The sequence below is a fragment of the Opisthorchis viverrini genome, assembly GCF_000715545.1.
Source record: "Opisthorchis viverrini unplaced genomic scaffold opera_v5_145, whole genome shotgun sequence".
NCBI classification, from domain to species: domain Eukaryota; kingdom Metazoa; phylum Platyhelminthes; class Trematoda; order Opisthorchiida; family Opisthorchiidae; genus Opisthorchis; species Opisthorchis viverrini.
Window position 1 is genome coordinate 517,379 of NW_008751802.1, and position 26,689 is coordinate 544,067.

The 26,689-nt window shown below is 42.1% G+C and overlaps 1 protein-coding gene across 1 annotated transcript; it reads right to left on the reverse strand.

The window, feature by feature from the left end:
• Positions 1-8,450: 8,450 nt before the first annotated feature.
• T265_06767 (hypothetical protein) lies at positions 8,451-20,380 on the reverse strand (the record flags this gene model as incomplete). The annotated part of the gene is made up of 7 exons (XM_009172120.1): positions 8,451-8,572; positions 9,152-9,208; positions 10,192-10,393; positions 14,378-14,481; positions 16,213-16,260; positions 18,511-18,775; positions 20,174-20,380. The coding sequence occupies 7 exons, from the start codon at positions 20,348-20,350 to the stop codon at positions 8,541-8,543; spliced, it is 885 nt and encodes a 294-aa protein (XP_009170384.1).
• Between the last annotated feature and the right edge of the window lie 6,309 nt (positions 20,381-26,689).

Consider the following 26,689-nt stretch of genomic DNA (forward strand, 5'->3'; position numbering starts at 1 on the left):
GGTCTCCAGTCGGCGCACAGAACACCTGTGCTTAGTTGTAAGCCGATCATCGGGCCAAAACATACGTCAACTCTCAGTGTGCAAGTCGTGCAGTACATGAAACAAGACAGACCCGATAACACTGAGACTCATCAAGCAAAATCAAGTTTAAAGATCGGTCTTATGTTTCGAGGGCTATCCTCAACACCACATTTTCAGCAGATAAGCACTGATTTGTTGTTGGATTGGGTGTTCCAGTCCAGTGACTCCAAAGCATGGATGGCGGATTTCATCATTTGGTGCAGAGTCCTGGGAACTAGTTCTGAGAAATGCCTCTCGGACACCACTGGTAGAAAACCTCCATCTTGTGAGCAGCAGCAAGGTTTCACAATCAGAAAGTAGAACAGATCGGATAGAAGAGTAACAGATAGGAACCCGGTGTCAAAGTAAACATTTCGTTCGTAGGAACGCTTGGCGGTTGTTGTCATTCCAGGTCTGAATTTGTCCTGAGCCTAGTTATTCTGTAAAATTGTTGAACTGAAGTATTTGAACTCTCAAACATTTCCTAGTGCAACTCCGTTTGTTTTAAGCGGTCCGCTTGGGCTGAACTGCGACCGAGAATAGACCTGGGTTTTGAGGCGTTGATCTCGCGGCCAACGGGAGAAACACATCTGCTGTAGACTGAGTTGATCCACAACGAGGACACCTATGTCATGCTCTATTTTGAGGTCAGTGATCGAAACGTTCGTTCCAACCTCCAGCCCATAGCATCCGCTGAAAACTTGGCGCATTATCTAATCAAGCGTACAGTCTAACAGTATAGCAGATGATGGTCATCCCTCTCGAACACCACGCCACAACAAGTTAAAGTTGGACGATTCTTCGCCAAACAAACGGACACGTGCTGTCGTGTCGACGTAAGAAGAACTGTTTGTCAGACCGATGGACCAAGAAACCGGTGTCGCAGAGGAGGCACGTGAACAAACATATCTGCAGGAGGACTGAAGTGGTTCGGTTTCATGGCTAACCGGACATACACCAGCCAGAGAACAGGACTACCAACCGGCCAATGGAATGGTCTCTCCAAACGATGAATAACCGACCGAAGTCTCCCTAAGTGAGTAGATCCTATATCAATCCATGCATGCTCAACAACCACGCAGTTTCACTCACAATGCACTATTATTATTATCACCTCGCTGCAACGGCTGAAACCTGTGTTGAGGTAGCCCTCGAAACATAAGACCGATCTTTAAACTTGATTTTGCTTGATGAGTCTCAGTGTTATCGGGTCTGTCTTGTTTCATGTACTGCACGACTTGCACACTGAGAGTTGACGTATGTTTTGGCCCGATGATCGGCTTACAACTAAGCACAGGTGTTCTGTGCGCCGACTGGAGACCGGCGCGTTATGCGGTCCTGGACACAGAACCACAGGACACCCGACGGCTTGCTATCGCCACACAAAGAACTTCGATTGGTCTCAAGGTCAGAAGGCTCAGGCTCGTCCGGTTGGCCGCACCTGTCGCGCAAGGGGCGCGAAAAGCCAATCATCATATGTCATGACCCCAGAAGGCCATTAACAGTACGCCCAGGAGGTCCGGAAGCATGCACAGCAGTTTACCTGGCAACTGGCTATAAATACACTCATTTGCATACAAATTCCAAAAACTCTTTAAATTGGCCGAGTATCACATGTCCAACCAATTATTAGGTGATACACACTTATAAATGACACTTTTATTGTCTGCGTTTCACAGTTCTTTGTAAACATCTAATAACTTCGATGAATTTCGGCGGTCCTCTACTGAATAGAGATTTAAGTAGCATAGGACGAACGTGAAAATGAATGTAGTCAGATGACCGTCTAAATGCACCACTGAAGGCGGATTTTCTTTCGTCATTAAGCTATTGACAGTTTGGTATGCAGCATCTCAATCTGTATTCCTCACAGCGGTTGTTCAAATGCATCGAGAAATGGAGGGCTCTGATTGGTTAGTGTGTTCACGAAGCAGCCCATAAACCGCACATCTCAGTTGGAGGCGTCAGAAGCGTCCAAAAGAGGGATTCGTATGAAATCCATATGTTGTGGCTAAATAAACTGGTAAATGAAGTCTTCATAAACTAAACGAGAGATTCTGTTTGCGAAGCGAGCGCACAATGTTGGAAATATCCCATATCAACCTTTTCACGGTAAGTTCCTCCCATTGATTAACTCCCACCTCCCGAAGAGATAGGTACGGATGTATTGGATATATGGTGGGGCAAATCCTCTCCAAGAGGACGTCCTACGCAAAGCGAAATGCAAGTTTGCAAATTTTGTAGATGTTTCGATAAACTTTTTGTTCCAAATTGTCTTAGATGGAGTGTGAAAGGCCTCCTTATGTATACGATGCACACAACATGCCTACAGTTTCGTCAAAATGTCCGATTGCTGTTCGAAAACAACCTCTCAGTGTGGACAACTTCGTTACTCCTGGAGGAATATTACTAAGCCGTGCATACTCATGAAGTTTAGGTGCATTCTGGTCACCGACTAGCTGTGAATACATGCGCAGAAACTCTCTGAGGTACTGGCTTCCTCATCGGTGGTTCTTTGTCTTTGACACAGTGGCGACTAGCATATGTCGGTTCCTGACCACTTACTAGAAACGTATTCTGCGATCCCCATTCGCAGACGTAAAACATGTAGAGTGAAAACCGCAAAGGATTGGCTGATCCCAGGACTCATCAAAAACACGATAACCATGTGATACACAGACAAGCTAGTCTGATTTGATCAATAGTGCACTACCGACCGTCAAAGCCTTGAAGTTCCCGTTGTGCAACAAAGTTGTAAAAGTGCTCGTAAGATCGACCTAGTCCCAAGGGATATCTGGTGATTGGCGATGCAAGGTCACGTGGTAACTTCTGACTTGTTGGCTGCTGCCCTGAGATCTGAATCACATGTATCGGGATATGTCCAGCCGCGCGCTCTGCCGGACGTCTGTCTGCCCCGCAATTTAAGCGTTCCGTCAGCTGCAAGACTACTACTAGACTAAGGGAAGGGTGAATAGAGAGAGAGAGAGAGAAAAAAAGAAAGAGGGAACTATTCTCCCGCTTATTGTTGTGAGAAATCGCTGGGCAGTTATTTCGATTTTATTTAAAATGCTTATTTTTATATATGTTGTGGACCACTTTGTGTATTTTAATGGGCGTATTTTGTTGATACTTTGAATAGTTGGATAAAATGTCTTATCGTTTTATCCCGTTTCACATTTGCTATTCGTTTATTGCTGTTCTTCTTGCTTGCTAGCTTATTTTTTTAATATCGCACGCTTTTGACGTACACCTTTTCAGGTGATGATCACATTATGTCCTATCTTGAATATAGGAATGAATAGGCCCTCAGCATATTTCCCGTGTTTCGGTTCATCGATCTTCTTGAAACCTGTTCAATATGGAACCGGAAATCCTACGATCATAATCTTTTCGAGAATTTTGATTGTGCTGAGAAATGGTGATCCACTGACCTTTCAAGGGTTTGACTGTGGCAAGGTTTTTTTCACCTGGATTTCCGCTCAACATTGTTGTTGTGGTTTTTGTCAATGTTTCACTCACGTTAGGCTGTGTTTTGATCAGGCGCTGGTCCATCCATGTGTAAATATTATTCGTACTCCCAGCTGGTTTCCCTGCATTTTGGTCTCTTTCGTGTTCTCTTTACTAGCTCTATCGTTTCAACTGTAACCTGGAACATTTCCGGTGACAGTAAAGCCACCGAATAACAGTGAGCAGTCATAACAGCGCAGCGATTTCCGCGTTTATTATTCACTGCAATCAAGTAGCTTTTATTGGTTCGACTACGTGGTACTACTATCCCGTTTGTATGTGTATCTGGTTTGCTACGTATGTGTTTGGGCAAACTTGTCAGTTGTGACGCAGAAATGGCCTTTTTCTCTTTTAGTTTGTTAGGTAAATGCTCTGCGTCTTTATGGTTATGAAAGTTAGAGTCCGCATCGCATCGCTTTTTCGTCAGAAAGAAGCTGACTCTACGCAATCCGACGGTGACACCGCAGCCTACCCAGCCTAACGTTGATTCCTCATCCATTCAGCATACGGGCGATGTCAGTTTGATGGGCATTCCTCTTATCCGATCGGTCAGGTAAGCTTACTTTATTTTGCTGTGTTGAATGACCACGCTACTCGTTGTTTTGTTAGTAGTGATTTCACAGTTGACATTCTATGAGGATGCGGCTATTAGATGTGTCACCTTTGCATTCCCATTTGAATAGGTGACTGCTCCGCTTAGCCGTTTACTCAGTCTGTCATCCATTCGGCTTTCATCCATCCGGACCGGAACTAGCGCAATTGTTTCTTTAATGGCCACGTTGGCCAGCGAATTGACTCCTGGCCACTACAATGAACTCGCATTCTACAGCTACTCCAAGTATAAGAACCGTCTTAGGGTAGCCTGAAAACCTGATTATGGTAGCACCGTGAGGGTACGGTGCTGCCCTGTCGCCTTGGATACTCGGTTTAGGCCTGATCTGCTAAGTTCGTTCTTGTATCCTAGCGCATACTCAACGCGTCCTGTTCATTTATCTACTGCTTTTCCAAATGGTGTTATTCAACAGTAGCATTTCGTCCGTCTAAATGCCACTGACCAGTTGACCTTTAAAATGCCATTCCGTTTATTTGTTTTCATTGCCTTACATATTCCTGATGTGAAAGCTCCCATCCCCTCTACTGTGAATATATCTGGTTCGCCCTGCTATCCACTGACCCAACTATTAACTCTAGCTTTCAGGGTCACGCATCTTCTGCAGGTGCATAGTTTGAAAACATCGTACGGATGAAGGTGGAGTGGTGTTTAGCCTGCTACTAATCAGAGGTTTTGCTGGTTTGTTGACTATGGCTCAAAAATCGACGCACTTTGTTACCCAGTCAGTTGGTTACATGGAATGTTGTTCATCGACGAGGTTAAGAACTGTCCTCCAAACCTTTCTAAAACGGTTACTTTTAGGTGGGTTTCATGCACATCCACGTTGGCTGAATCACAGGATTTGTTCTTCATGACTTGATGACTAACAAGTGACTGTTCGTCTTTCCATGCGACCATAATCCACCCACATTGAAGTTGTGATTTTTATCTTTTGCACTGTCCGCGTTCGTGTTCGGCCAATTTTTTCAAATTCCGATTTTAATTTGTTCACACTGAGGAACCGATTCATTATGCTAATGCAACACATTTTAAGAAAGCCATCGATGACCGGAGCATCACAGGGTGTTTGTAACGAAAAACCGACAGCTTGGTCTGCTCAGCTGCTCTAACATGGTATTCACGGAGAGGCTACAGGGTCAGCTCTACATAATTCAGCTAGTTATGTGACTTTCATGAGTCACATCGCATCATCCGTAGTAACGGGGAGCAGGCGTCAAGAATTTGCTCAGTAAGGACTAGTCAACTCGCTAGTTGGCGAAGCACTGACAGTGGTGGTCTGAAAGTGGCTTTTTCTTACCGCAATCCATTCTATCATTTATACCCTGTCGAAAAAGCACACAGGGCAGAGGTGTGCTGAATTAGCGCACAACTATGTGGACACATTTAGTTCTTCTAGCACCTCACGAAGCGAACTGACGTCCACGGCCCCTTATTTGAGTTGATTTCACCGGTGTGTTAATAGTCGACGCAAGTCAATCATTTGGTTTTACCACGTAAGTGGCAACTATGCAAAACAGGCTCAGCTTTGTCCGCATAACTTTGAAAGCTCCTACACCGCTACGAGAAAACGGCAGGAACTATGCTAACAAGTTTATCCTCGAACAGAATTTGCTGGATAGTTTTGTAATAGAAGCAAACCGTTCACGAGCCTCTCTGTAAGCCAGCTGGACGGTTTCGTTAGCTTACAGTGCAAGACATGCAGCTGTGAACTTATCACTTCGTCAAAACCACTGTCTGAGTTTTATCTTGGGGAGTTCTTGTATCTCGTATCTCTGAAATTGACCACTACGAACAGAGTTATCCATTAGTTTCCTAAATTCCGATGCTTTATTCGCCCACAGTGGATGGCACCTAGTTTGATCTGGGTCGTGCTAGCGCTTCCGTACGTATAGTGGGATAGGGAATGAAGTTTTTATCATCTTGGTGCTTGTTAGTCGTTACAACATGCACATCTCTGGTGAAAACGGGATCAATTTCAAATTGAATTTCAGTTTTGATAACGCAGGTATTCAAAGCGAGTTATCTGAACTTCTAAAGTTAAGGTTTTAACTTGTCAAATGGTGATCCACGGGGTGCACGGATGAATCGCTTGTTTAATTTTCCTTGGCAACTTTGATTGATGTGATATTCGGATGGTGTACGAGATATATCAGTTGAGGTAGACCGCAAACTCTGGATGTATCGACTTAAAAAACCTACTAGGTCAAGCCGAATTCATCAGAAATTTGGGCCGTTTATTCCAAGCAAATATTATAGGCCAAGTCTCAGTCCAGTGCAAGCGTCATTGAACGGATTTTTTTAAATCGATGGTTAAGCACTTGGTGTTGTGTTCAAGGATAGTTTAATATTCAGGTAGTCTTACAAAAACCTTCCATGAAAGGAGTTGTCGAACCGACTCGTTCCTGTTTTGACCTCACAGGGTTCTACTCGGAGCTGCATCAAAATCAAGCCGTTCTCGGGACGCCATTAAAACGCCATCAAGATAGATAACTCGGAAGAAGCTAGAGTCAAATAATTAAACTCGGATTCTGAAAAAAATGCGACGAATCAATTCTCCATAAACTAAGACATTTTGTCGTTATTACTATTGCTAATTTCCTGATCTTTTAAAATTTGCACTGCGGACACTCAAGTTGTTTTGGCGCATGATTTTCACGTAGAGTGCGTGCTGCAGAGGGGGGGTAGCATTTTCTAGGTCTTGGGCAAGGTGAAATCGGACGTCCTGGAAATTCTATATAGTCTTGGTTGACCAAACAATAAGAAATCCAGAGAAGCGCAATGCTGCGCCTCAAAAAATTTGCTGGGGCATTATCTTCATTGCCAAAGTACATCTAGCCTCTGTGGATTTAACTTACAACGAAAAGGGCTGCAAAATATCTATTGAAGGCTGCGCTATTTTTTGCCCGCTACGTACATAAATCTAGGAGAATTCTGATTTACTGGTAAGTTTTCTTACCGACAGGAAGGAGTTGGACGATGCAGCATACTTCTCACGGATGAATGAGCTCTATGGTGATCTCAGTCAAACAAGACAACTTGGGCGGCACGACATTCTCCCATTACAATTTTCCTTGGGGATGGAGGTTTCTCAGAGCCACATAAAGACGACATTTGATTTTAAAAATAGTTGATTCCGCGGTCCTACTACAACAGAAGTGCCCGTAAAGTGGTCGACAAATGCGCCGAATGACTGGTGTTAAAGCAACTGCTGATTTGCACCCCTGCTGCGTACGTCGATACTTCTACGTCGGATTTAATTTGTCATAGCGGGCAGTTTAGCTCAGAAAGCTCAGAGAGTACCGTTCAATGAAGTATATCGGAGCAGACAACTCAAATTGATCGTGGTCTCCATGTTACTTTATTCCCCAGGAGGAAATGTTTGGGGTGGAGAAACTTGCGCCATTATCTTTTTTGAGTAAATCTATGTGGCACAATAACCCCCCTTCATAGTGACCTAGGTGACAATGATTGGTGATCTCTGAATCATTGCGTAATATTAATGAATATCCGAGACGCTGATATTTCACGGTTGCAAAAGCTGGTCAGAGCAACTTGGACAAAATTGGGCGATATGATTGTTTCTAATCGGTTATCGCGAGGAAACGTTCCCTCTTGGAAAATACCTTTGTGTACTCCTGTGGAATAGTGTGCCCGATCGGTTTGGTTTGAATACCTTACAGACCTAGACGGCAGATAAGCCAGATTCAAATTACGGTTAAGTACAGCCAAGTAAATACGGAGCGAGTCCTTTTCAGGAGTTACCTGAAGCACATTTATAACAATAAATACTTGTGACAGAATGTTACTGCATTACACATAGGAATAAATAATGATTTGAGTTTTTCTAGTAGATGATTTATCACTTGTGTCGGTAGTGTTAAGTGTAATGCTTTACGAGTACGTTCGACCAAGATAGGATTGTGTGCCCCCGTTTGTTTCATTAAAAGTTGAACCTTTGTATTCATTGGACAGTTTTCTTCTACTGTGAATTACTAACCTGTGGAGGTGTAAGCCCAGGGGTCATATCAATAGAGGAACTGGTAAATCAATTAGGGCTTCAAAAGGCCTATCTTTCTCAGTAATAATGCAAGGTGTCTAAGTAAATTAACAAGCTTCTAAGCATTGGGGTTTTATTTGAAACATTTTTGGTTAGCAGGCATGTAGAAACAATTGCGGTTTGTGTACATCCTACTGCAAATCCGCTGCTGGAGCCTAATAACTGGCAAAATTCGAATTAGAAATGAGGTATACACTCCAAAGTCAGTAAATATGCGAGTAAGCTGAAGGCCACTGACATGAAAGCACGAATATAATCAGCGCATAGACAAGCGGTTTTCCCCAAGTTTGTTGTAGCACAACATCATCCGGTGGCTGCCCGAGGGACCAAGATATCTACAAAAAATAAACGGTTTTGTTAATGCAAACTACGTAGGTATTACTGTGATATTAACTGCTATGATGTAAAAGATTTCAGCGTACAACTAAGAACGCCTCGCCTAAACACATCGCAACTTCTAAGACTCCACTGATCTTCAGCTAACTGAAAATGGGAGTTATTTAAGGCCTTTGCTTATAACATTTATGTCGTTCAGCTTCTCGCGCAGTTTTCCCAAGAGCTCTTGAATTGTTTTAGACCAAGCAGAGGCGGAACAGATTACGCACAAAGCTCACGTGTTTGTATGTGACATGGGGAAAGTCTTCTAGGAGTTCAGCTGGTAGACTTAGGTAGCTCGGGTTTACCTACTGGAGATTTCTACGTTTGTACCTAGCGTATCCCACTTGTATGTGCATTAAGGTTCGACACTTTCGGTCTGGCATCAGTCTTTCATACGTGTCTGAGCTGCACAATATTCTGTACAGCACACTTCGAGCTGGAAGCGACGTAGTAAAGGTGCACATGTACGTAATGTGCATCGGTTCCAAAATTCTGAGGTACATAGAAGAAGCAATTAGCTTTTAGTACTGACTTACCCAACTTCACACTCTTCAGGTTTGAGCAAGTGATCCGTTTGTGCGTTGGATACCTACCTGGATGTTCAACATAAAAGAAATGTGAGATTTTTGGTCGGTGATATTACTGAAGGAATGACCGTGAGGGAGATCCACAACAAACAGGCGACTTTTGATATCGAGTGGGCTTATAGGTGAGGTCGAATTTGCCTAAACCACGTGCTCATTATTGGCACTTAGGGTTAACCGTTGACCCAAACGATATGTATTTCACAAGCTCACGATTCGGTTAGTTCATACAAAGAACCCAAGCAATAAAAAATTAAGTTCTATCTGAAGGGCTGATTGGATTGAATTATAATCACGCGCTTTTAACGTCTAATTTAGTTAATTTCTTTGTCTATAAAGAGTGGGTGAACTTACGCAAGAATCCATGGCTCTCTGCGATTAACTTAGTTTTTCTGGTGGAGTGTCGTTCCGCTAATGTCCCCACTGATTGCTCTCCTTACCAGTGTCACAAGTGACTCGATCAACTTCCCGACCCAAGAAGTGAACAGCAAGTTGAGTGTACGATCTACTTTGTTGTCATTCCTAGGTCTTCGCGTACCCACATTCCTACTTTCAGCTTTTTATATGCAACAGCCGCAAAACTGCTGTGCAATTTCGTGTTTTTTATGCCGAAGTCACGTAAGTTGATCGAATATTACTATCAGGGTTTGAAATTAGTCTGAGTACCACAGTTGGATAGGAGTTATACAGAATCACCCGGTCCATTCGTTAAGGGGAATGATTGCACATGCACTAATTTAAATTGGCTGATATAGTGGTCATAACAGGAAAAAGTTCTCACGCACGATAGCAATCTCCAAAAACAGATTAGTCATAATTTATGCCTAACAAACACAGCAGTTCTTTTACCCTGCAAGCGAAATCTCCGGAAAACTGTCAAAAAGGAACTCAATATATTTGGTAGGCTATGACGCGCGATAGCTACCCAGGAGCTTAAGTGGATAGTATATATATATATATAGTAAGTGTATTATATAGTATGTCAGTGTTACCTTGAGTCGTAACGCGCGTCAAAAGTGTACTGTCAATCGGGTCATCCTTCCACTCATCCAACTTGCTGGTATCAACACGATAACCATCAAAGTTAACGTGGAACGCGACACTAAGCTTCTCTCCCTCGGACACCAAGTAATCCACTGTTGCTGATTTGTAAACACGTGCATCTGTAAATTCCCCTTTCATTAGCGTCTTGATCTGTTTGGAAGGAAATATAAAGAAAAGTCACTGTTGAGAGCAAAACCTGCGGTAACCGTTTGAATTTGGAATGCAACTGAGAATTTTCGGGCAATTTTAATGTGCATAAGGTAGTTGTGTTTGGCGTTTCACATGAAGGAGTTCCGTCTGCCACTTCTAACTGTTCAGAAAGAGACTGTCAAATTCCATAGTGGTGATAAACTACGGATAGAGTATTTCAGCAGGGCATAGGGACTTGGCGTTACCAAGGCTTACAGGTCTGATTAGAACAATACACGAGAAGCACAATCAATGCGACCTGGTCGCGCTCAAATTGAAACTTTCAAGATTAACTTGAGCCAGTTGCTTACAAAATTTTCCGGTTGACTTCATTGTGATACGAATGGGATGCCAAAAATTTTATGGCATTAACCGAAGGAGTATGAAGTATTTTTAGGACCGATTTGTTGTCTAGACGAACGTATTGAAGGCATGTCCTCTAAGATATGCCTATAGATGCTATAAATGATGCTTCAAGATCGCAGACGCCTTGTTTTCAGTCGTGACTGCCATTAAGCAGTGGTTGTGGAGCTTGACGTGAGAGACCTGGCAAGTCATGAGGAATGTATATGCAGTGCTTCAAATACAAAATGGTCTCACTTCAGAATTTATCCTGAGGCATGTTTAGCAACCTCCCCCCCCCAATATTCCTAACGTTTACACTCCACGAAGATGAGCATGATTCTAATGCTGGCTGAAAACATATGCAGGAAAGGCAACAGTGATTGGAAGTTTACGTCTTACGGAGTCATAAGTGAATGAATTTTTCTCGGACGCAACATACTACTCATTAAGTTGCTGAAAACTCTTCGACAGCCGACGATCAGTTTCGTCTTTCTTGCGGCTCATCAGGTAGGTATGGTCTTCGAGTCACTGTCAATTTTTCGTTCAACCTGAACCCAAATTGCACAGAATTCGACAAATGCATACCAATTTGGTCTTCACGGGAGATTCAGCTGAATTCTAGCATCTCAAGTCAGCTTGCAATCGAACACTGGATCTTAAAGGATATGTTGATGTAGATTGAACGGGAACCGTAAACCTAGTGATGAGTGGGACTTGTTAAACAGGTTGAAGTACTCAGTGTCAGGTCAATAAGATACAAAAAACTCAAAAAGAGGGTGGATAAATTGTGCAGTGAAAGCACCAGATATCTTTACACGTCCACGACTACGAGAGGCTAGTGTTTATCGGTGAACCCATGGTCGTCTGATCTAGGGGTGTCTCTTGTTACTGAAAGGTATTTGCACGTTGTACCTAGCCCAACTCGAACAAGAATCATAAACTAGTTTGCTTACTTAGGAATCCTAATTCAAGTCGTTGGTCAAGCATTGTCTACACCGCATAAGAAAAGTTTGCCGTAATGGAGATTCGCCTTACTGTGACCATCGACCAAAAATGGACCAATGGTGTCGAACAAAGCTCCTGCATTGTCGAACCCTGCATTGTCTAGAAGTCAAAATAGCCAAGCCAACTACCAGTTTGGCACACAATTTCTCGTAATTCATGATGGATATATGCACAAACAAAGCGACTCAAATCGAGCATAGGAGCGAGCGTTATGTGGTGTATGTATGTTATATGCGCTTCACCACTGCTCAAAAGGCTGTTGAGGTATGCAAACCGATTTCGGTGTCAAGACTTCAGCCAATGATGTCGAAACTGGTGTCTCACGCAGTCAGCATATAAACCGAACAAAGTAGACAGTCAGGTTTATACATTTTGCCACTAGACCACAATAACAAAAGCCATGAATTCAGTAGAATTGGGTGACGTTATTCCAAGTTCAGCTTCACGCTGGATCCCCAGGGCAGTGCAGTGACTCTGGTCATAAAATGTAAACGACCGAAAGATTTCCTCCCGATGTGATTCGTGTGCTTCATGAATTAGAAACAGCATTCTAATTTTCCAACTGGTTTCAACTTTTATATCCTGTGACAGAAATGTATACAGTTCCAGCAGGCCGTAATTCGGTTAGTGTCACCATAATTGTGCATGTTCTAAACGTGAAAGCTCTCTTGTTTTTGCATCGCAAGGGGTATCAGCAGCAGCTTGTTGTCAAATGTCTCACAGATTAAAACCAGTGCCCATATTAATCAGTCACAAGTCAAACCTCCACGAATTCTGTCAAACTTTAGCCGAACATGCAGGTACAACACCACAGTACGTTGCCTATCAAGTCTAAGTTATTAAGAGCTGTGCTAAACACTTGGGGTGACGAATTAGCCCATATTATAACAAATGTACAATGAAAATCGGCGCTACAGAATATGCATATTCACGAATGAGCAAAGTGCGAAATCGGTGCCTACCTTCAAATCACTTGACACATTAACTGATGGATTTTTACTTTGAACGGCGAATTATGACGGGGAAGAAGTTAATCAAGGCGCATACTGTCGCCAAAAAATCACAAAAACGATGGCGAAAAAAATACTTTGAGTCAATCAGGTTAAATAGACGGGGTAACGTGCTCTACCTGGCAAAAAATAACGAGTAGAGAAGAAACCTGAATATGACCCATTTAACCCGGATCTAGTTAAATCTTTCTCAGTAATCTTTCGAAGAAAGACGTGATTTCACACCACCTGGTGAACAACCATCGCTTTAATTGCACCACTTAACGACAGCCTTTGTTCATCTACACGAGGTACGACTGCGGACTGACAAAGGCTACGCCTAAGGCAGAATATTAACTATCTGTAATATCTGTGTTTTGCGAGTTATCCAATGTCGAATACAACTAGGAGATCTCCGAAACGTCTTGCCTTGTACGTCCACACCAATCCATTAGTTTTGTTAGCAGACCATAGTTATGGGTAAAAAAAAGTCAGCAGCAAAGTCGTATCAGACTAGTCAAACCGGAAGTTTAGCAATACAGTACGTAAGAATGTTCTCAGTTAATTCATTTCGATGAATTAAGTCGATGGGCAACGAATGAAACGGGGTCAACAGAATTTTTGAGAAACTACTGGGTACTCAGGAAAATAACTCTGGAATTATTGTTGGGCGTTAAGACTCGTTCATAAAAAGCGTTATATTTTTTCAGAAGAAACACCTATACTATACTAAAGAGAACATTCTTGGCCATACACATCCTCTATGACGACGAAGCACAGAATATGAGCTGCCGACCGAATCCCAGGAGAGACGGATATCAACATAAGCATTCACCTTTCTGGAACAGTATTCCGTGTCCAGAGCTCGAAATCAATGACTACGCTCTTCACATCTGAGTCCCATCGAAGATATGTTATAGGTACAACTCACTTGCATGGTACTGGAATTCCTCTTGGGAAGAGTCCCCGAGACCAGCAAGTAGTAACGAGACCATACTGGAAAGATGATTTTCTGAAGGTACAGTACTCTAAATCCTTCACAAAGCGGTAAGTGAACCTTCCACCACCACATCAAAGTTTGTCAGACAAACGCGTCCACGTAGTTATGTTTAAGCTGTTTTTTCGTCTTCCATAAGCTACTCTGTGTTCAAGTCAAAATGACGAACAGTCCATATGTTTCTATGTGCAGACGAAATGTTAATGAACCTACAAACGACAAGTTAACGGCTACTTGACTAACTTTTTTTCAACATGCCTAGCAGAAATCTCAATCTGGATCGCCAGTCAGTGTCTAGTTACGATGCCTAGAAAGTTGTGAACATAAATTACATGAGGTACTGCATATCAGCTGCAGACTGACTATAGCCACACGTTTCTTCTAAGGCTTCCTTTAGTTATGCATAAACGCTTCCAGTGAAAAGGCGATTTGTCGTTGCGACCATCCAAACTCCAGTTGGTGAGTGACACCCCCCGTTTTGGTGTCTCAGACCAAGAAACTAAAACACGCTGGTCAGAGCTTTCAAGCCTTCTGAACGGATCGCACGGCCGTTCTGTTAGACGTGAGGATTTTCTAATTATGATGTGGTTGTAACAAACCAGCACTCACATCTGACCGGAGTTGTGATTCCAAGTTCTTGTTTGGCCTTTCTTCAGCATTCAGCAAACTTGCCATTTCTGGTGTGGTCTTCAGTTCAGCTTTGAAGTTGGCAACTAAAAAAGACAAATAGGCTATTCTGTATCTGTTTAGAAGAGTATTCTGATTTTGTGAGAACTTTAGTAGGTATGCCAGTTGAACTGGTAGAAACAGTTAGGATCAGGTGAATAATCAGGTTACTGTGTTTCATAAGAAGCGATAATTGTTACAAGACAAACAAACATTAGGAAAAATCAAAATACCGTTCACGTGCAACACAAATAGTGTTTATCACTGGACGATTATGAGTTTTGAGTTCCACGTCAGTTTCAATTTCGTGAGCTTCTGCTTTACAGCTGGGTGTCTGCAAAACGCCTTCAAATTCCCAACACTTCAGACGATGGTGTATCCAAAGCATTGTTTACTCTTAATACTTAACCGCCAAAACTCGCGCAGTCCATGGTGTGGAAAGTTCGACCTTTATACCTCAGTCACTAAAAATCACGAATGCGTCTGTGGCACCAAACGTCAACCAGAGGTGGTTGGCTGACCCTGACAGATCTGAACAAAAAACCGATGCTGGCACTGTATGTTGTTCAATGAGTTCAGGAGCTGTTGAATCTTCGTTGGATTATTTGTTTAAGGAATTTGATTCAACTTGATACACTGAAGTCACAGTGCACCCATATAGTATACCGGGTAGTATGCGAAGGAGCTGCCAATACCTTTGGAGGGGGGTTGGAAGTAAAATCAAACTGTCCTTGGCAGACATGGAGGTCAGGTGGCAACGATATCTCCAAGAATACCCTTACATTTCCACATATAAGTGATTTTTGTATAGACAAAGCCACTCTGTGCCCCTGTAGTTAAGTGTAAGAAAGTAAGTAGTGTAAGAAGGTGGCAAGCAAAACTGAACAAACATTCCCGAAACCGACAAGTAGTTCGCCAGGGTTATTCCTTTGTTGACGTCCCCACTGAGTATCATGATAAAAACAGTGTTCATTATAACAATAATGATGATCATGTGGATGATACTGTCATGTCCCATGATTGGAGTTCCGTTTCCGAAACCGGGCTAGTTGATTTGTGAAAAGCAAATTATGATTTGCACTGCAGGTCCATGAGTTTACGGATATGTATGTAAGTACGTGGTACGTCCTGAAGGTTGCTTTGAGACAATCTGAACAAACCCACCTCTTCTGAAGCTATTTATGGACGTTAATTCCTCTGGTTATTAATTCTGATAATAATATATGCGACATACACGAAGAAGGCTGTTAGCGGTTAAACCTGAATTCGAATCAGTGTTATTTTGCTTGGTGATTGTTACAGAATGCCGATTGCTTAAACATGGAAGTCCACACAATATCAATTTCAGGAATGAAGTAGCTGGTTTCATCCACCAAATCGTATTTATTAGAATCACCATAGAACAAAGTGCTCTACTATATTGCTGTGTAAAGCCAACGTGTGAAGCCTATTATCTCCCTGAAAAGTTAACCTAATTAGTTGTCTTGAAAGTCGCCTATTAGATGAGACCCTGCAGATGAGCTCACGTCTTACAAACAACGAAGTCTCCCGTGCGTTTGACGGAGAGCCAGGCGGAACCACTTTAATTCGATAAGCTATAGCTGCCTAGTTGATAGAATGTCTCACTGAACACTGATAGGATCGTTCGGTAATCTATCGATATCGTGATATTCCAACTCCATCTTGGAGTTCACGTGATGGCCGAAATAATTAAATGTTTGTGCATTGTAAAATATGAAAATTTACTTATAAACATAAATCAGTTTACGCAAAAGTACCTTCGAGAGGATACGCATCCACACTATTTTCGCATTGTTGCGAATACACTGAAATTCAAAACGAAGACAAAGCTTTTTAGAATATTTTGACCTATCATGATAAGATCATCACCAAGAATACATAAACAAGCTATAAATATCCCTTAGCAGCTACAATCGCACATAGCAGATTGTTATGTGGATGAGTTGCATAAACTTCTGAGTTCAGTAAACGATTCATCTACCGTGCTACACGCTCTCAAATCACAATTCATGGGCCTTTGTTGTCTAGCAAGTAACGGTCGGATTCGGTCCAAAGCGAATGTGCTGTTTTAGTCGTACACTTTCGGTTTGTTCATCTCAAATGCATTATACAAGTTAACATCCTTCAGTGGTACATAAGCTTGGAAAGGACCAACAATAAAGTCAGGGGGTTGCACACCACTTTGGGAAGGATGAAACACCTTGTTTAGGAGAGAATTTATCAGACCTGCTTATGACGCACAGTTGTAGTGGTTACTGCCTTGATTCTCTCAATCGATTAGCAGCGCGTTTAGGCGGAAATGGCTCAGCTCATTAAAACAACACCCTCAGATTGGCAACTTTTGCAACATACGCCAATGTGACTAATGGAATGATTTCCTCTGCGAGCGTATCGTCGATATTCTGGGGCACTTTGGGGTGGTGTGAGTCGTGGATCTAGTAAGCAGTAGATCACTTGTGTTAAAGTTGAGCGGCTAAGGGATCATGACACCGCGTTGCTCAATTGCGATGTAACCTCACCCCAACATAATGTTGAGCTGGGATCTACAGAATTCACATTCCCAAAGTTTCACTAGATTTTCAATGTACTAAGTGCCCCTGATTCTTTTTAAGTAAGGGGATTCAGCAGAGGGCTTTTCCGGCGCTCAGAGGATCATGCTCAAAGGCCAAGTTAGAACTACCCTTTAGTATGATTGCTTCTTCCTGTACAGATTCCTTGGAATGAAACGATTTTTGATGACGTCTTAGAGCTAATCTATTGTGAAATCTCTCCTGAAAATTGCTTTTCCTATCTTCCTTATGTTCTGTCATTGTGATAGAAACCTGGTTGCAAAGGTATTTGAGCGGTTTATTTAATTGTGTAACAGAATTCTAAATTGTGAAACGTTTCAGTCGCAACTAGTCCTTGAGGTATTCAGAAACTCAGCTGACCACCGCTGTGTTATGCGAAATTTGCCAGAATAGTCATCTATCCCAGCGGAAGACTTGAGGAAGGTCAATCACCGAACTTCGAGCCTTATTGGATGGTTTGTTGTGGATTTGGTCAGGTCCATATAGTTCGGCTACACGATCGATACCTATCTTAACGTGGCACATCAAGCGGCCGTAGATCAACTGGACGCGTGACCCTTTGGTATCCAATACAGACTGTTTCTACACCGGTCATACGCATATTAACACCCCATCAGGGATCTCTTCTGTTTCCACTGTGGTTGTAGCTTGTTATGTTCCTCCTTATCATGACTGACTCCCTTGAGTTTGAGGGATTTGTCAGCTTCATTCCTCTAGTGATTTATTTTCAGGCTGGCTAAGTCCTTGGGACTCGCAGCGTCGTTACTCAAATTTGACTAACTTGTGTGAACGTTCTGTTTCTTTTCTGTGGGTTCTATTTTGGTTGATTCTGTCCTCCCGATTTCTAGCCAGAACACAAATCTTACTTTCTAGGTGAGCCCACTCAGTGTAACTTTTAACTCATCGTTCTGTTGTACTGTCAGATTTCCTCGAAATCTTCAGCCCTATTGTTTCCAAATCGATTTCTCTTTGATGATCGGCCATTCTGTATTACTTCCTCATGCGCTTGTAGGCATCTGCAATCATCGGACTGATCATCCGTCAACCAAATTGTGTGGCTAACTAGCTCTTGATGTTGGCAAAGAAGTTCCTCCATTTGGAAAGGGATATTTTTGCAGCCCTGATGAAAGGAACAAAGCGGTCATTCTATGATTATCAATCAGGAGACGAAATTCTCCAATCTAGGAGATGATTTGAGCGTACAGTTTTTTGAAGTATACCGGAATACTGGTGGCTTGGAAACACCTATTGATTGCTATTCAGATCGCTGCCAGTACGGTCGCCGAGCATGGCAGTCGGCTTTTAGTCACCGGTCTGTTAAAAGGCCAACTAAGCCATCGAAAGCAATTTCCTTAGAAAACCAACCGAAAGAAGTAAGCACGGATTACACTCATTTGCAAACCAATTTGGTTTTCACGAGGGACTCAGCTGAATCTTTCGTCTATGACATTCTACAACTGAGTGTGCTGCTTTATGAAAATATACTGCGATGTCTCGAATATCGTACCAACTGAAACATGGGGCGGCCTGTGTGCAGCACATTCAGTTGTAGAATATCATAAACGAGAGACTCAGTTGGGTCTCTCGTGAAAAAACAAATTGATACGCAAATGAGTTTATTTCTCGATTTGGGTTCAAGTAGAACATAAGGTTGACGGAAACTCGGGGACTGCGCATACCTGATGAGCCCCAAGAAGGGCGAAACAGGTGGTGGGCTGTCGAAGTTTTCAGCAACCTTGTGAGTAGTTTCCTTTATGAAAATAATTACAGATTACTTTGAAGCACAAAAACGCTCCGTTGATATCACGGTCAAGCTGTGGCACGATTGGCCAGGTTAACCAAGTTACATCAGATACCTATTGAAAACTATGTGGACTGAAACAAATCAGAAGTTAGTCCCCACCCACTGAGGCCGTCTTTCCGACCATGCTGACACGCTTGCAAGCCAACTACCAAGCGCCGTGCATAGATCAACAGCCATCTGCCCAACAACCAATAAACGTACTCAATTTATTAACTTTGCAGAATATTGCTACTGAATAATTTGTCTTATATTTGATGTCTTTGTGCACCGACTAGCATCCACTGTCAGCTGATTGAGTGGTCGAATTGTCAGCTTGATCTCACTGTATGCCGACTCCGGAAAGTAATGTAACCTGTACGATTTACCAACTTTCTGTGGCATTCAAAAATACCCTGAGCTGGAGTTTAGAGCAACAGCACACAATTATGGTGAATACACTCGGATTCAGGGACGTATTTGGTTTGTTTTACACATGAATAGCCAATCTGTCCTTATTTTTCTTTCCACCTACAAAGTGACGCCAGCCTGTAAGAAAACGAATTATTGAAGGTTGTTCAGTCCATTTTGTGACGCTTTTAGGTAGATTTGGGTAGACATGTCGAGTGGGCGGAAAACAATTGGAACCTAAATCTTGACGATAATCACTAGTTCATGCGTCTTAAATTTCTTCAAGAATTTATAGGGGAAAGTTAGTCTATGATATGAGTATTTCCTGTGAGCTATTGTTTTCTAGAATTCACAACTAAGGCAATAGTCCTCATTCCTGACGGCGTAGATTCAGGAAGATCATCTCGCCGTGTACTGGCTCCTCATTTGGCGTTCATTCATAAAATTGGTGTGGCGCTCTCTCATAATAAATAATGTGTTTGAATTCTAGTGAAGTTTTAGTTTGTCAAAGCGCGCGGCAAACCAAATTCTGTTGCTATGTAAGCGTGAAAAACCCACCAAGCACCGCTTTCGGTAACTGAAATTATCCGACCATTATACGGCTGTGAATCTTATAACAAGTTAAAGGGAACTCACGATGGTTTTAAAGTATCCAAAATGGTACCGAATGACAATTGCAAACACAAGACCAGGAGTTGACCAAGCTAGTAAACTATCTCCTCAATATCCAACCTTTACATTGGTAAAAGGAACTCAGTTATGGCTGGAACGTGTGGTGAAATAGGCGTTACCCTCAACTGTAGTCAACTAGTGCAGTACTTGGCGATGTGTGATCCCAGCTCTGCCGCATTTATACGTGCACTTGCGGGGATCAAGGGCATGTTAGACTATACATCACACTGGCTATGACGCAAAACAACACACAAACTAACGTGATTTGGAGTTACCTGTAGGGACAAGAAGCGCTTCTATTCCACCTGGGAGGCCGCTAACGAGTTCTAGGATTTTATTCACCAATTTTATAAGCTGATCTGCTTCCGCTGAGGCTGCTTTGAAGTAGAAATAGAATGGAATGACTTGGACATTGTCGACCATGGCATTACCACCTTGTTCCACCTGAAGCAGGTCATTCATTCCATCGAGCACACTGTGCAATATGAGAACCTTGAAACAGAATGAGAAAAAAACTGGTGACCTTATGGTTATTTTAAAAAGAGGGGCGTCTGTAGACACTAGAGATCCTGGTGAAAAAAAGTTTCATGGTTTGAAGATACTTTTGGTTCGACTGTGCTTTCTATATTTGGTTTTTTGATGCCTAGATGGATTAACTTCTGCTGTAGATAATAGCACATGTGTGCATTCTGTTTGCAGCATTCTACCTAAGCGGTCAAGTTCAGTAGGCTGACACAGTTGACAAGTTACTCGTTATCAGAGTGAATGCGGTCCCCGGCAGACGTATTGCGGGATTTACGTGTCAGTACATTCAATCTGGACAACAGGCCAAAACGCTTCTACGCATTCGCAAAAGGATGAAAAGTTGACATGGGATTATCATAGCAGCCTTGTCCTCAGAGGACAAGCCAATACGCATTCTGCGCTTTTACACTGAAGGACCAGGTGGAAGTTTCTCTTCAGCATGTATCCGCGGATAAACCTAGTAGGAACGGCCGAGGGAATGTCATGCACTCTAATGTGTGGGCTACAAAGTGCACCGTCAGAGGAGTTTCAGCGTTGGATTGAATGGCAATCTATTTGGGGCTCGCTCCAGTGTTACCACTATTTGTTTTCATCTTGGGCCGTAGCATCCTGTGGGCGCCTAGGTTTATTACAAACTGAAGGAAGCACAAGGTATAAGATAATAAAACCGGTTACGAATAAACAGAATTAATTGAAAATGCGGCGTAGGATTTGAACCACAAAGAGTACGGACATAGTTAATGACGTCATCCCTATAGTGTGGTGGCAAGACAACAGGCTGAGCAAATGCTCTACCCAAACCAGAACTAAGTGGCGTATACTAACACATGAGGATGTTGAATTGATGGATAGGTCTTATCGTATAACCTTTCACATAAACCATCTATGTGACACTCATTCAGTTGTAACCTCCCCTTGCCTCTCGGTGCAAAAATTGCGACCAATGGAGTGAAACCTACTGTTAGTTCAAAGTTAGATCAAAGCTTTTTGCCCTCATCTGCTTAGGCAGTAATCGCAGCTCACTGAAGAACCATACCATACCATAAGAAACGATGCAATCTAGGTTGCTTGTCAGAATGCCTGAATGGGACGTTGGACACTAGAAACTAAGAAATAACTCGAGTATTTCAAACGAGTTAATTTCCCAATTAACTCTACAGCGACCGTGATGAGATTACAAGAGAGTAGAGTAGAAACGCGAGACCCGTTCAGCTATAAGTGTACAAACTAAGGTATACTGACAAGGTGACTTTTCTGGCGAACGTCTCTTAATTGCCAAAGACTCGGCAGTTGAGGGAGAAAGTCACGACACACACACTATTATTTGGTATAAATTTTAATACCTGGGTGCTCAAGATCCCTGTTGCATTTTTGCTCAAACTTGCCGCATTTGAATAGGGTGTTTAATCTTGTAGTCATCATAACGGTGCTCAGAGACAAGTTCTTTCTAACTTCGTGACAACCGTGCTCCCCACAATGCCTCTTGTGATGGATTTCAAATATCAAAAAAAGTCAACAAAATCAAATTTCTTCGCCAGTCTTCGTTCATTCAGTATTAACTTCGCAATTCTACCTACATATAAAGGCACGTAACCGCTACCCTTCTCATTTATATACTGTCAGCATTTCGTACATCTTACAATGACACTTTGACAAAGTGGTAAGGCAGAGCAAGTTTTCCTAGCTGTTCCATGCTACGATATGTAATAAATGTGTTTAATCAAGATGGATTGGCCATGGAGCGTCTATGTCATAGTTAACACACGCTTTACGGTTGCTAGGACTCGGGTTATAATGCCATTCATATTTGCATAGCTCTCGCGGCTCACAAATACATCAGCTTGGGTGAAAATTCATCAGAGGGACTGCATTCTTCTTGCAGGCAGGACCTGTGGCCATGAGACACAATCCATTTTCCAAGGAGCAGCATCCGTCCGAAACTAACCAGAGAAAAATCATGGCTTACGAGATGGTCTATATAAACTTGAGGAAGGACTAGAATGGTAATGACCTTGACACTAGTGCAAAGGTGCATAATATGACCATCATTGCTAAACTATTCCAAGCTAGTTGCTGGTTGTTCTCGAATTCAGTCAGTCAGTGATTTAGAGTGTTAGAAGTTCAGAATATATGATACCTTCTTGATCCAAACTAAAGACTCTCAAGTTTTAGATGGTTTCTAAGTAATGTGTTATATATACATATTTTTGTACACTAATATTCGAAAGCTAACTTTCGATATTGTAATCCATTCACCTCACACAATCGTTACGTTTTAGGTTTATAACTGAGGCATGGATGACCAGAATACACAACACCCTGGCTTAAGGCAGCAGGTGACAAGAGCAGTGTGTGCCGGTCATTTTATGCTTAAACTTAATCCCATTTGCGTACATGTAATGCCAGAGGATATCTAATCACAGTAAAGTGTTCTATCTGACCCTGAAGAATTTTGTTGAAATGTTCTCATCTGACTGTTTGTATACTTTAATCCTTTCGGGAGAAACAGTAATAAAAACACCTTGGTGTCTTCTGGTCGTATTTTATTGAAATTGCCGATAAATGAGTATGGATAGTATGTGGATCAACTGACCGCAGGTTGTAGAAATTCTTCAATTTCCCTAGGCAGTCCAGCGGCCATAGCTAGTATTCGAACAACTGAAAGAAAATGAAACCAAGCTTGAGGAAAGAGTATGCTATCTAATAGCATCAGAACTTTGCTAGATACCTTTTTGACGCCTGTCTGATAAAGTGCATATGGAATAATCAGTAGCATGATAAACAGCATGTTTATTTTCACCCCTCTTATAAACGAAAAAGTATGGTGGTAATCTAGATTTGTGCTGCTGTTCTGTCGACCTAATCTACGCACAGCGCTCCATGTGAGACATAACAATGGTGGGAAAATTGTAAAAACTACTATCTACCACAAACCAGAGGACACAGGAGCCGTTTTAAACTACTCATGAGCACACCCAAAGACGTGTATGCCAGTATGGTCTCATCAATTTCAGTCGAATTAAAGCTCCAGAAAAAAACATTTCGCCCAGTTTTGGTGCAACTGAAGGATCCCCTTCTGGTCGCAGTAGGACAATTGCACTAAAGTTTACCCAGGGCAAACAACAGAACTACACACCAGAGTTGATGAGCATAAGAAAAGAATAAACAAACCACCAAGGAATGCGGATCAATACAAGCGGTGGTCGAAGACTCAGCGATGGCGATACATGCGTTAGACACAGGGCATAGAGCAGATCTGGATCGTCTAGATGTCTCAAGGAGGGGACTGCGTTCCAAACCACAGCAACTGATGACTGAGGCGGTGGAAACCGCCAAGCATCACATCGTGAGCAGAATCCAGGGTGCGGGATTATGGAGCACGGCCTTAGATTAGCTGAGCTAACACGTGATCATGTGGGCTTGTCAATAGACGTAGAAATGTTGGCAGTGAAAGGGGTGTATGAAATCTCAATCCGACAAAGTTTCACAGAATCTCTCTGTCTTACAAAACCATCGTAGGACTAGCTCACTCACACAGACGGAGAAAAGGCGTGAACGACGTTCAAGATAAATCTTCACGTGAAGCGAACCAGATTTAATACTTGCTAATCCGCCCTAGCAAACAAAATCCTTCAGCGGACACTGATTCAGCCTGACTTGGTTGACTGGTCCTCCTTTCACCTTAAATCCCAACGAACTTCGCAAGCTAGTCACTTGGCCTGACGAAGCTTTTACGTCAAAAGCGAACCCTGTCCAACTATAAATCTACCGATCGTTTCCAAAACGTTTCCAAAAATGATGATTTTTCAGTTGTTTTGAAGCATTCCTCCACCGACTGCACATGAAGAGGGCCTTTCTGTATTCCAGGGTTTGTGTACCATTTAACGTTTCCAAACTGCAGCACTTACTTTTGACTTCTATTGGAGCCTCCTTCTTGCATGCGTCCAGTGCAATCATGAATTGGCCTGTTAAATTCATAAAACGAAAATAAGAAAAACAGAACCAGGAGGACGGTAGTTAATTCAAAGTCAGTATGTTTGTAGCATTATGATCGCACGAAATATGAACCGTCATAACAAGCTTTACTCAATTTTTCCTGGCCGGTTTTTAGCACCTCACCTGGGAACGAGGGTGGAATCCATGATAGGACTGAAAATCAATGAATTGACAGGAAAGACAACTTGAAAGTCAACAAGGGTTACCAGTGCAACTGAGGCCTTTTTGGTAAAAAGAACATACGAAAAAATCATGCTGTTGAAGAAACTCAATTTCAAAGTCAACATTTTAGTTTTATCACCGCGCGAAGGTTGCGATATCCTCATTAAAAGCTAGCACTCAAATTTAACAGTCTCCTGAAAGTTGAGGCAATGCGTTTGCTTTGGTCTAAATAGAGCATTTTTAGAAGTCTATCCTCCTGTTCACGGCGCTTGGGTGAACCAAATTATGCTGGTAAAAACATAAATTACGGCGGACTGTGTATTATGCTCCTAATGGTTTTCACTGAAACATCTCCTTACTGATGCTCCAATCATTGAAATGTATGGTAACAGACCACAATGTTACCATATTTTGAACTCATTCAAGCCAGATTGCAAAAACAGAATGCCAAAGTGACAGTATTAACTCGGTAAGTAGTGTGAAGCTTGGAGAGAGATCGTCAAGGTCAGGGAACAAATTTGTGGCCATTTATTCAACCGCAGTAATGAACATCTCCTAACACGTTTCGAACAATATGGCTCTATTTTCACGTAATTTAAAGCGCCACCATATCACCATATCTATAATTCTGGTCACATCTGAAGAGAACATAGCCTTTTAGGGGACGAGATCCTTGTCAGAAGTGGCTTAAATTAATCGTTTTTTACACCTCAAATATTTAAGTCGTGCTTACGGGAGTTTGGTTGAATATATGTTCTTTTCTGGCAGCGGAGGCATATTGCAAGGCATCATGGCTACTATTAGCATCCCTTCGGGTAAACGCAAGACAACCAACAAACTGACTACCCAACATGCCCAGTAGATTTCAGCACTACCTGTTTTATCATACTGTATACGTTCCGGTTAGACTTGCAGTATATAGTACATGGAAATCACGTGTCACTGGTGGCTGGTGGATTTCGTGTAAAAAAGCAAGGCTGTTTTCCACATGAATCTGACTAGCTGATTACCAATAAGTTTCCTTGTAAAAACCAGAAATTTATGCAATAAAACTTTCTTCCAAATAATACACTGATATAATTCAAGTGAAGCGAATCGAAATATGATCCACTGTAGCTTAAAAACATTTAGTCCCAGTGAGATACAGAAGAGCAAATTGGATAAGTGGAGAATAGCTTGCAAATAATAAAATGTAGGATCTCATTGGTTTGGTCAAGAAATGTATCTGAATCTCTTCAGGTTCTCAAGCCACTGAATGTGTAAGACAGGCTACCCAGTATCTGACAAAAACTTACTCGTCAAGTCGTATTTCTGATCTACCACTAGAAGGACAAATGAACCGAAAGTGGACGATATCTCACACCCAACGCACCTCAGCAGAATGGCAGAAAAGTGTCATAAAAGGTAAACCATACAAACAGAGTATCTTCAGCGGTTTTATTTGCGTTTCCTTTGACTTTGCTCGGCGAAAGAAGGATCTACCGAGAGTAAGAGTAACCATTTGTTGAAGTGCAACTTATCTATATTAACACAACATATTTGCTAAGCACGGTCGTTCAAAAATCATGCACGAGAGACATTCCTTAACCCAATGTGCTGAACGCAGGGTCTCTTTTGTTTCAGTTTTCAGGATACTCGAGGTAGTTTGTGTATATTTTGAATATAAAATGACACCTGTAAGGTTGCTACAAATATCTTAATTACATTCGTTGGTATTTCACCCAGTCTGTAAAGTTTGGTTGATGGAAAATTTGTAAATATGTTTACCTGATGGACAACCTCAATAAAGATCAAGCAAGTAGTAGATATTTGAAGAACTTTCAACAACCTTTCGGCTAGCATCTCATGTCAAAAACAGTTAGCCGTTTCCACGAGGGTAATTGGTTGTCCGCCACGAATGAGTGTTTGAAAAGTTCTTTTATCCGTTGACTGTAATCAGTTTGTACCAAGGTCTAATAAAACTCGATTTCAAACACCCCATTAAGTGAGTCTAATCTACAGGTAACAAAAGTTATGTTTATTCTCGTATAGAGTGCTCTCTTTGAGAAGTTCGTTACTCCCAGTGAATCACTTTAATGCACTTCTGAAGTGTAAATTAACGGTGGGATACTATTTCGT